The sequence below is a fragment of the Salvelinus alpinus genome, chromosome 7, assembly GCF_045679555.1.
Source record: "Salvelinus alpinus chromosome 7, SLU_Salpinus.1, whole genome shotgun sequence".
Lineage (NCBI taxonomy): Eukaryota > Metazoa > Chordata > Actinopteri > Salmoniformes > Salmonidae > Salvelinus > Salvelinus alpinus.
The window spans coordinates 49,016,290-49,028,441 of NC_092092.1; the positions used below are offsets into that span (position 1 = coordinate 49,016,290).

The following is a 12,152-nucleotide window of genomic DNA, read 5'->3' on the forward strand; positions in this document are numbered from 1 at the left end:
CAAACCATATATGTATTGTGTAATATGATGTTATAGGACTGTCATCTGATGAAGTTTATGAAGGTTAGTGAAATAATTAATATCTTTTGCTGGTTTTGTCGCTATCGCTACCGTTTGCCTTGAATCAATGCTGTTGTGGGGTTGGCTATTGTAGTAAGCTAATATAACGCTATATTGTGTTTTTGCTGTAAAACAAAAAAATCGGAAATATTGGCTGGATTCACAAGATGTTTGTCTTTCATTTGCTGTACACCATGTATTTTTCAGAAATGTTTTATGATGAGTATTTAGGTATTTCACGTTGGTGTCTGTAATTACTCTGGATGCTTCGGTGCTATTTGTGACGGTAGCTGTGATGGTAGCTGCAATGTAAAACTGATTTATACCTCAAATATGCACATTTTTTGAACAAAACATAGATTTATTGTATAACATGTTATAAGACTGTCATCTGATGAAGTTGTTTCTTGGTTAGTTTGGTTGGTTCTTGGTTAGTTTGGTTGGTTTTGTGCAAGCTACCTGTGCTGTGAAAAATGTCTGTGCTTTTTTGTATTTGGTGGTGAGCTAACATAAATATACGTGGTGTTTTCGCTGTAAAACATTTTAAAATCGGACATGTTGGCTGGATTCACAAGATGTTTATCTTTCATTTGCTGTATTGGACTTGTTAATGTGTGAAAGTTAAATATTTCTACAAAATATCTTTTGAATTTCGCGCCCTGCACTTGAGCTGGCTGTTGTCATAAGTGTACCGACATTGGGCTTGCAGCCATAAGAAGTTAAGTAGTACTTTAAAGTAATTTTACTTAAGTACTTTACGACTCTTAAGTACTTGGCTACGGGCGAAGGACCAGACTTTAATTTGAGGGTCAAAAGGTCAGAACCAAACGACCATGCACCGCCATTACGGTTCCATTCAGAACCTGAACTAACCTGAGCTCCATGACGCTGGTGACGTTGCCCGACGGGTAAACGCGCCGGATGTAGTTGAAATCGCCCACGTAGAGGCTGCCGTCGATGCCCCACGCCAGGGCCAGGGGCGCCAATAGCTTGTTGCCCAGGGCCTGGCCGTTGCAGCTGGGGCACGAGATGCTACGGCGCCGACCGTTCCCCATCACTGTAGAGATGACGGGCGGCTGCAGCGAGATGAACTGGTTCTCACCGCTGCCTTTGTAGAGGACACCTGAGAAAACAGAGGATAAAGATACTTCAGGAAACAGCAGAGGGAGCACCCCCCTATCCACATCGACGGGACAGTAGTGGAGAGGGTAGTAAGTTTTAAGTTCCTCGGCGTACACATCACGGACAAACTGAATTGGTCCACCCACACAGACAGCGTGGCGAAGAAGGCGCAGCTGCGCCTCTTCAACCTCAGGAGGCTGAAGAAATTCAGCTTGTCACCAAAAGCACTCACAAACTTTTACAGATGCACAATCGAGAGCATCCTGTCGGGCTGTATCACCGCCTGGTACGGCAACTGCTTCGCCCATAACCGTAAGACTCTTCAGAGGGTAGTGAGGTCTGCACAACGCGTCACCGGGGGCAAACTACCTGCCCTCCAGGACACCTACACCACCCGATGTCACAGGAAGGCCATAAAGATCGTCAAGGACAACAACCACCCGAGCCACTGCCTGTTCACCCCGCTATCATCCAGAAGGCGAGGTCCGTACAGGTGCATCAAAGCAGGGACCGAGAGACTGAAAAAGAGCTTCTATCTCAAGGCCATCAGACTGTTAAACAACCACCACTAACATTGAGTGGCTGCTGCCAACATACTGACTCAACTCCAGCCACTTTAATAATGGAAAAATGTATGTAAAAAATGTATCACTAGCCACTTTAAACAATGCCACTTTTATATGTTTACATACCCTACATTACTCATCTCATATGTATATACTGTACTCTATACCATCTACTGCATGTTGCCTATGCTGTTCTGTACCATCACTCATTCATATATCGTTATGTACATATTCTTCATCCCTTTACACTTGTGTGTATAAGGTAGTTGTTGTGAAATTGTTAGGCTAGATTACTCGTTGGTTATTACGGCATTGTCGGAACTAGAAGCACAAGCATTTCGCTACACTCGCATTAATATCTGCTAACTATGTGTATGTGACAAATACAATTTGATTTGAGAGGAGCTTCTATGTAATCGATGATTGATGAGAATGAGGACTTTGAACTGTGCTAAAATCAATAATTTTCTCTAAGATTTTTTAATTGCTGTTCAAAACAGCCATTTCCTTAGGAAACACCTCTAAATTGAGATTTGATTAGTTGGGTAAATAATAAATAGTGTAAACCAAATGGCTGAATAATCCTGAGGAATTGTGAACAAACCCGTTGAGTTGCCTTGGTACATAATACCTCATTCATTAGTCATTGCAGAGTGCCTACCTATGTTCATACTGTATTTCAATGTCTCATGAATCTTGACATTTTTGTGAGGAACCTGTTTAGTGGGATTCTGAAACTCATCAATTAATTGTAACCTCTTTACAGAACATCTCGTCAAGACCCTGTTTCATTTTCTCCCAGTAAGTCACAGTGAGAAAGGAAACATGAACTCAGCACACAATGTACAGGTAACTGACAAAATGAAGGCGAAACACCAAAGAACATGTCTTAAAAGGGCATTCGGCCATCATGATCCAGAACCAGATCAATGCATCTTGGAATAGATTCTACAAGTGTCTGGAACTCCGGTGTTGCATTCCTCCGATATTCATCCATGAGAAATTCCATCATTTACTGTTTGTGGTGGTGGAAAACCCTCTCAGGCGTCTCTCCAGAATCTCCCATAAGTGTTCAATTGGGTTGAGATCTGGGGACTGACACAGCCATGGCATATGGTTTACATCATTTTCATGCTCATCAAACAATTCAGTGACCACTCGTGCCCTGTGGATGGGGGCATTGTCATCCTATGGGGGCATTGCATTGGTAACCAAAATGATGGCAAAAATAATGGTGTGCTCGGGATTTTAATACATGACACTAGGCATGATGGGATGTTAATTGCTCAATTAACTCAGGAACCACACCTGTGTGGAAGGACCTGCTTTCAATATACGGTGTATCCCTCATTTACTCAAGTGTTTCCGTTATTTTGTCAGTTACCAGTACCTTTCAAAAGTATCGAAACATCAATTGAACTGAGGAGTGACCAAAAAGTCATTACATTAAAACATTTGAGCGAGGGGCAAATATTATTATTATTTTTTTTTAATTGGGGGAAGGGATATGGTGGAGTAGACTTTCAAATTATTTTAAAAAAACATCAAAGGGGTGAATTGCATGCTGGGAGCAATTCATTATTCACACCTCGGCAACACGTTTAAATTCCGACACTCCCTCTGTCCTCATTACCGGATTGATGGTGGCGCTGAATGCCTGGTGTAGCACCCACTGTTTCCTCGACATTACCCCCGCACGTGTCACTGCACATCTCGATGTATGTGAAATCGAGTGTCGCCTCGCCGCCGTTTGTCCCTCTCTGATTAGTTCCTTTCATTGATTAATTGATTTAAGGGGGAACTCAAATGAAGACAACCTGGGGAGACCGCTGGCAGGACAATCCCACCGATCCATCTCATTCTAACGGAGAGCATTACAAATGCACGGCTAACAAAGATGAATGGGTCCAGGGGACGGCTTGTGCGTGACGCCATCAAACGCACAACCTTGGAGCTTTAATTGCACTTCAATCCATCTGTCTGCTCGCTACGGAGACATGCTATGTGAGTGATCGGAGGCTGAACGAGGGCTGACTCAACAGCAAGCATCCCTGATGGCCTTATTATAAAGCAATAACCAAGTAATTCTGTAATAACAAGCACAAGATGTCAAACATTATCTCCACTCTATCACAATGTTGAATTTAACCTAATTAACAATAGAATTACAGTTTTTACATACCCAATATACAGTTGAGTATAAGAAGCTCAACGCATTACACCTTATTAGAAAGTTAGGTCACGTCTTTAAAAAAAAATCCCATTATTGATGAGGTCATTTTGGCAACCTTCCCACAGTCCCCTACATTTACATTTCAATCACAGCTTATTGTACGACGAAATGTCTTCCCATACGCCATTTGAAAGTCTAATGTCATGCATTAAATACGCACGTCAATTTCCGACACCTTCTCTTTAACACACACAAACCAACTCTACAGTCTCTCTCTGACAGAGTCTCTGACAAAACTAAAATATGTTGCTGCACCCAGGCTAAAGCCACTGCACATCTGACCATGTTTATAAGGCTAGAGAGCCTTGTTTTAACAGAAGGCATATAGCCACTTTGCAGCAGGGAGGGAGGGAGGGGGTCAGGGGGAGCACAGACAGAACAGCTTTTGGCCTTATCTTGTCAGACAGGCCCCGGGGGGGGGGGGGGGGGGGGAGGGGGAGGGAGAGAGAGAGAGAGAGAGAGAGAGAGAGAGAGAGAGAGAGAGAGAGAGAGAGAGAGAGAGAGAGAGAGAGAGAGAGAGAGAGAGAGAGAGAGAGAGAGAGAGAGAGAGAGAGAGAGAGAGAGAGAGAGAGAGAGAGAGAGAGAGAGAGAGACTGTTAGGTGAGGATGAGAGGATAACTCAAATACATCACAGTAGTCTCCTCAGACAGGGAAGGCAAGGGAAAATGGAGACAAAGTCACTGGGAAGAGATGTGTGACTGTAGTGGACCACAACTTGCATGTTTTATCAAAGAAGATGACATGTACAACATTAGGGAATCAATACAGAGCTAGTTGTGAAGAAAAAGTTGTGATATTTTTGTATCGGGACTGAATTTCTTAAGGGCCTCATCCTGCAGACTATAAAACTAACACGTGACCCACGACTCTCCGAAATATGTCTTGCCAACAACCAAGGCCGACAAGCACTTAAAATATTAACACGTTGTAAAGGGCATACACAATAGGTATAAGCTTTCCCCTGTAAGGCCATCTGCCATGGCTTGTGTTTGGGGAACGAACGAGGGGAAAGATAAAGTTTGAAGACAGGGTCGTGCCACTGGCATCTGAGTGTCTGTTGACTGAGGAACCATTAATCATTTCACACACTTCACATACTATCTGTGGGTGAAACTAATGGGATTGTGAAATGGAGGATAGCTACCCTGCTGTTGGCAAATTGATTAACCTGCTGACAGGCAGGGAGAAGTTAAAGAGGAAAGTGTCATTCTCAAAAAAATTTTTTTTACCTTTTCTGATTTAGGCACATTTCAGAATCTATTTGAAGCGCTTGGAATTAAATAAAAAGAATGAAAACGGTGAAAACTCTTTGGAGTCCTGGTAGTTGGTGCATAGACAGATAAGACGCAATCTGTGTAGGCATGTGTCTTTCATTTCAGTCATTCATGTATCAATATCAAACTACACAAATCTTGCAAAACAATTCTACTGAAAACCTCATAACCTAATAAACATAATTCACCACATTTCGTATGAAGACAAACGCACATTGATGCCCAGTCTAACGCAAGAAAATATTAGCATATCATATGTCGACGATGCAAAGCAAGCATCTACACATCTGTTGATCACGAAGCTTCACATCTAGAGACAGCGACCCCCCCCCCCCCCCCCACTGTGCGCTGGCGCTGCTGTGTGAAGGCTTTGAGACGATTTGAGACGATTTTCCATGTTTAACGGACAGACACGGAAGAAATAGCATTGTGTGGTCAACACAAACGATGCAGATTGACTTCTGTACACTAGTTCAATTAACATTTTCCTGAAGCATATTGTAACAAATAATCTGCTAAGAAAACCCAGTTTTGTGTATGGAGTAGATGGTTAGCATACATGGTTAGCATGGGTCCATGGCATAACTGGGTATGACAAGCGACAATCAAACAGACCTTTTACTAACATGAGTAAACATTGGCTGTAGCCATAGCAACCATTTCAATAGAACCTGAAAGTGATACACAAACTATGGGCTCGATCAAGTGTCAAAAGGCAATGAGCAAATATTGCTGTAACCTCCTCCACGAAAGTGACAGTCAGTAGTGAAAGACTGTGCTCAGAAACATAGAGTTGAGGGACACAAATAGATGAAAGGGTGACACAAATTCCCAGAGACAACTGTGACAAAGATCGAGAGCTGGAGAGAGCTTACTGTCACACAAACCAGGGCTGAAAGAGAGCCCTAGTGCATTCTCATTCAAAAGAGAAGTTTGGATAATAAAAGTAAAGAATTGCATGAGAAACGTATCCCATCTTGGCCAGCAAAGGCCATCGTGTTGCATAAATAGCTGAGTAGGATGGAATCTCTGAGTAGGAAGGGAGCTCTGCATTGTGTCTGATTTATTCCATCATTAATATGAATGATCGACCCGTCAAAACTCTCCTCTATTCTCTGTAAATGAGATGATGAGCCATATTTCATCTTGATCTGAGCAAGTAATGCTGCATTTCAGGGTAGAGATCACCTGTCCATAACACGTCTATCCTTGAACAACACACACACAGACATAACAGATCCATGTAACAAAAGAAATGAAGTCTTACCATTTTGAATGTCCAATATATGGTGCTTGTCCAACATCCATCCCCCCATGTTAGAGGCATCCAGTTCATAACCTTGTAAAATGGCTGTCCTCTTCTCCCAGAGGATCACATCCAGGCAAGATTCATACTCATATCCCACAGACACTGTAAACAACAACAGTGTCTAATAAATTACGTCTGTAAATCTACCAGGAGCCTTTAAAAGTAATGAGGCTTGTAGCGTATAAGCCTGAAAACTTGTAAAATCTCTTCATGATTGTAGAATTTTCTCAGTAGGTAGGAGGTATAATCTCAGATGAGTGTTTACTAGAATCCCAATAGGCACTGCTGCATTACAAGCATATAAAGTATGAGATACTGCTAGCTCACTGAACAGAGTGCACCTGGATATCAAATTACCATATAACCTGGAATAACTCAGGTTTGGGTAGGGAAAAACGTATCAAAATGAGCATGACCTTAAAAATACATATTTTTTCCTGTGGTTCAACTGGTGAGTAATTACACACGAAAGTCAGCAGACATTGTCTGCTAACCATACAAAACATGCTGACTGCCAAAACAATTGGGAAGTTCAAAGGAAAGCAATACCAGGAGTTCATCCAAAATGTAACCTCCTAGACTACACTTGGACCTGACAACACTGTCAGATGATGTTTACGTTACATCTTCAGACAGCTGTGTTTCAGTGTCGGTGGAAACTCACCTATAGCCTCTGACAAGCCGTAGACCTTCTGGTTGTAGGCGTCGGTCTTGTCCCAGACGAATGTGTACGAAAGGTCTGGAAAGGCAGGTAACGATTTCTGGAACAATCTGCCCATGACAGAAACCATCAGATGGACCTTCATTAGTCCGAACGGGAGTCGTTCTTGGGTCATGAGGACTTTGAGGATGGGCTTGTAGCCGGATGTGCGGGAGCTCAGGTAAACCAGATTGAGGTCACTTCCGGGTATGGCCACTTCCTCATGGAGGACCTATGATTTGAAGCAGAATCTTATGAAAAGATACTGAACGTATGGTTGAGTGTGTTAAAAAGTTACTTTAAAAATGTCTGTGCTGCAGCAATTGTACACTGTTAATGTGGTAAACTCTTTCTCAGTGTGATGCAAACTTTACCTTTGCTTCCAATCATCGAACAATAACCAATGTAATTAAATACATTTGTGGAAACTGACAGTGCAGTTAAATGTACTAAGGCAGTGTGTTTTTCTAACCTGGCTGCAGTGCAGGGAAACTTTTAATGCACTCAACTGCACACTGCAGTGACAGCCATATGCTGTGGGAAATAGGCACCTGGCAGTAGGTTTAAAGACCAGAGCTAATCTCACCTGGGTCTCAGGGATGATGGGGCTGTCCTTGGGAGAACTCCTGTAGAAGGTGGACAGGGGGGAGGCCAGGATGAGGGGGCTGGGCCTGAGCAGGCCAATGAGGTGACAGTTGGGGATGTTGTTGTTCTCCCTCTTCATCATCACCGTGTCCATCACATGGAACACCTTCCAGGGCAACCAAACAGTGCGGTGCAGTGTGGGAAAAGGATCACGCTTCAAACTGAGGGTCAGCGAGGCACCACCATTGGCCAACAAGTCAAACCTGGAGACGTCGCCATAAACGTGGAGAAGTGATAAAAAAAAGCTTTATATAATTACCCAGTGTGACTTACTTGAAGGCCAAATAACATTTGCTGCTCTCCGGAAGACAATGCATTCAGTGAAAACTCAAATATATATTCACAAACTTTGGCGGGCTACAAAACAGATTATATTTTTTTCAAAGAAACAAAGAACTTGTTCTTATCAGTTGTCTTATTCCTTTGCAGCTCACATATTATTATCATTCACTGAATCTATTTTATTACTTTTGCTTATTCAGCCATGATGCACTGAGACACTTAAAAAGTGAGAATTTGGTTGAGAAGTCTTGGCTTAGTTTCTCTGGTGGACCAGTTTTAATTAGTATCACATAGCGCTGAGAAGAGTTACTGGTTTGGAAATGAAGGGGGGAGTCTTTGAAGTGGTGCTCTATATATTCAGCGAGGTTCACCACCCAGGGGTAAAGCATCGGCATGGTGACACTACACACAGCCCCCCCCCCACCCCCCACACACACACCATTTTCTCTCCCTCTCTCCATCCACTTTGGGCAGTGGGGAGCTCACAGCCAAGCTTTGATGCTGTTTCTGCTCTCTTAACACCCTGAGCGGAAATGCTGGCTAACCAAGTGTGATTATCCCCTGCCATTTATCATGCTCTGTATCAGAGGGGTTACAGGGAGGTATATCTGGAGACATCAGCTTATCCTTCGCGGCTATCGCCAATCCCCTAACTCTGCGGTTCCTGCTCTGTAAGAGTGACTACACCAGTCCCAGATATTACAAAATATTCTAAGCCTTTTATTCCAGACAAACATAATGCACATATTTTGTTGCGAATTTGAATAAGACAACAGATTGTATGATGATAAACTTCCCGGTGGGTTGAATGTTTTCCCTGAAATGTATGTATGACGTTGGTTCCTTAAGAGTGAGATAGTGAACCACAACTCCATGGTAATAGCCCAAGAAGATCAGACACTAATCCTGTGTTAGTCTGCAATGCTGGCAGATTGATTCTGCCCTGGCTGATTCAATGCATTTTAAGCAGTCTTGTTCTAAATGGCCTCAACCACTGTGATATTTGCATGAAATATTGTTCTGGGGCACAATGCTTCGCTGTTTTGATTTAATAGCTTTTTTCAATTGCTTTGGACATCGTGGATCTGGGATGCACTTTAAGCATGCCAGACCTTAGCTGGACCTTGTTTGGAGGACAGAGATTGGGTGTGGTCTTCTAATCAGTGTTTATTACGTGTGTTATGTATGTGTGTGCATGAATGTGCGTGTGTGTGCATGTGCATGCATGTTTATGTGTGTGTGTGTTCGTGTGTGTGGCACTCTTACATCCCGTCCTGGCGTGTCACGGTGTAGCCATACTCAGGGTAGTCCCGGAAGGACACGTTGACGCCAATCAGCGGCGTCCCGTCTCCCGTCAGCACCTGACCACGGATAATTGACGCCAGGCTGTGCCGGTGAGCAAACACAAAGAGGATTAAGTAAACAAACAAAATGCCAGCCGGAGTCATCAAGCAGTCCTCCCTGTTAACATCTGTCCTCCCTCGGCAAGGGTACCGGCAGTCTGATTTACTGACCGTTAAAAATACACACGTCAGCGATTGTTATTCATGGAATGGCTTGCCCTGGCAACAGCCTTCTCTTTTTACTCCTTTTAACAGCCCATAACTCATTCCAAATAGGCTTTGCAGCCATTGAAGGCCTCTTACTTTTAGGAGTTTACCTGTGCAAGTTTTTAAGAATTGGGGGGAACCATTTGCAGATCAATTTTTCCACTTAGCTCTTTCTTGGACACGCGGTGCATTCTTACGTTCCTAATTGTGAGGTCATTTGTTAAATTGGGCAACAGTGTGAAAGTGGCAAGATGATGTAGGGATGTTTCTTCATCAACATTGGTGGCAGAGCCGCGAGGCGTGACGTGTCTCGTTTGCTGGCTTCATCTTCAGGTCATTACGGATTTGAGGAAGGGATCATCAACAGCTTTCTCCTATCTGTTTCCTCACTCCGACATGCCTATTTTTAAAACTTTGCAGTCTAGAGGAATAAGGAACCTTTAAGAGGTTCACTATTCTCTCCTCGTCATTAATCTTCTACAGGCTGGCTGACCCTACAAGAGCTAACCCCTAAATAAACATGAAGTCAAATCACCTAAGCGATGTTTAGTAATGTAATTCACACAGTCCCTCTCTGTCAATGTCTAGCAGTGGTTTTCTCCAGGACATCATATAAAGTCCAGTGGGAGCATTCTAAGGGGATATCGAATATGGCTGTGGGACTCAACACAACAAATGTAAGGTATTAGTCTTTATGCCATACGAGAGAGGATCGTTTTTAGAGCAATGGCATGGAATCCAATCACACAATGAAAACTGTTCTATTCTCCTTGGCTAGCCCTCTTGTTTTCCATGGGTTTAGGTGACAATGGAAAGACCTCATAAGACATTTCCCCCCTTGCCCTGCCAGACATTGGATACAGCACACCTAGACAAAACAAACAATGCTACGGGTAGTATCCATCATGCTCTGGCACATTCAATTGACTTTTTCAGTTGCATTTTATGCATCATATTTAGTTGGGATAGAGCAGAAATCTTCACTTTGAAACAAAACATTGTAAATAAAAAAATCCACGATAATCCAACAAAATATTTGCCACAGTCAAGTAAAGTTCAGATATTGCTAATTTGCTTACCATGAATCCCATTCACCTCATTTTGACCACAAAAAATATCAAATTAAGCTATATTTATTTTTCGTTGCCTCAGAAATGTCATTGATTTTGACAAACTTTGCGGAATGTCTGTGCTTAAAGACAAGTGCCATAATGTCTGCGACTATAAAACCACCTTCTTAATGGAGATAAAGAGCAAACAATTTTACATTTTCAGCGAGTGAACTAATATGCATCGGCCAAACATTGGAATCAACAGTAAGCTGAATACAATGACGAGGCGGATTATAAGGGACCCGGCTCGGGGATTGCCTGATTCTATATTTGCGGTAAAGCATGCTATTTACATAAGGATTACTCCCAAACTATTCTGCGAGTTAGAGGGAATATTATTGCCAAAGCATTCCACCATGCAGTTGCCAATAATGTCCCACTCCATCAGACTCAAAACAAATTCTACTTATGATACAGAACAGACAGGGAAAGTGCATTGAGGTTCCCGATGCAAACATCTTTTTGTCTGCTGAGAAACTTGCTCACAAATTGATATCAGAGCCCCGGTGCTTAAAACTTCTTATGGCTGCAATCCCGTCACCGGGATCGATATGACAGCAGCCAGTCAGGGCGCCAAATTCAAAAAACAGAAATCTCATAATTAAAATTCCTCAGATATTCATGTGTCTTATATCATTTTAAAGGTAATCTTGTTGTTAATCCCACCAAAGTGTCCGATTTCAAATAGGCTTTTCAGCGAAAGCACTACAAACGATTATGTTAGGTCACCACAAAACCACAATAAGCACAGCCATTTTTCCAGCAAAAGATAGCAGTCACAAAAAGCAGAAATAGAGATAAAATGAATCACTAACCTTTGATTATCTTCATCAGATGACACTCATAGGACTTCATGTTACACAATACATGCATGTTTTGTTTGATAAAGTTCATATTTATATCAAAAAATCTGAGTTTACATTGGCGCGTTAGATTCACTAGTTGCAAAAACATCAAGTGATTTTGCATAGCCACATCGTTTCAACAGAAATACTCATCATAAATGTAGATAATAATACAAGTTATACACATGGAATTATAGATATACCTCTCCTTAATGCAACCGCTGTATCAGATTTCAAAAAAACCTTACGGAAAAATAAACCATGCAATAATCTGAGACGGAGCTCAGAACAATAGCCAAATTAGCCGCCATGTTGGACTCAACAGAAACCAGAAAATACATGATAAATGTTTCCTTACCTTTGATGAACTTCATCAGAATGCAGTCCTAGGAATCCCAGGTCCACAATAAATGCTTGATTTGTTCGATAATGTCCGTTATTTATGTCCAATTAG

The 12,152-nt window shown here is 42.3% G+C and overlaps 1 protein-coding gene across 3 annotated transcripts in view; it reads right to left on the minus strand.

Annotated features, from left to right (window-relative positions):
- LOC139581122 (teneurin-3-like) overlaps window positions 1-12,152 on the minus strand; it is a 204,451-nt gene that overhangs the window by 32,267 nt on the left and 160,032 nt on the right. For all 3 annotated transcript variants that reach the window (XM_071410574.1, XM_071410573.1, XM_071410575.1), the window contains 5 exons: window positions 9,458-9,577; window positions 7,851-8,112; window positions 7,229-7,496; window positions 6,523-6,666; window positions 934-1,183 (listed from right to left, as the gene is read on the minus strand). In XM_071410574.1, coding sequence (XP_071266675.1) covers window positions 934-1,183; window positions 6,523-6,666; window positions 7,229-7,496; window positions 7,851-8,112; window positions 9,458-9,577 — 1,044 coding nt within the window. The remainder of the gene's footprint in view (window positions 1-933; window positions 1,184-6,522; window positions 6,667-7,228; window positions 7,497-7,850; window positions 8,113-9,457; window positions 9,578-12,152) is intronic.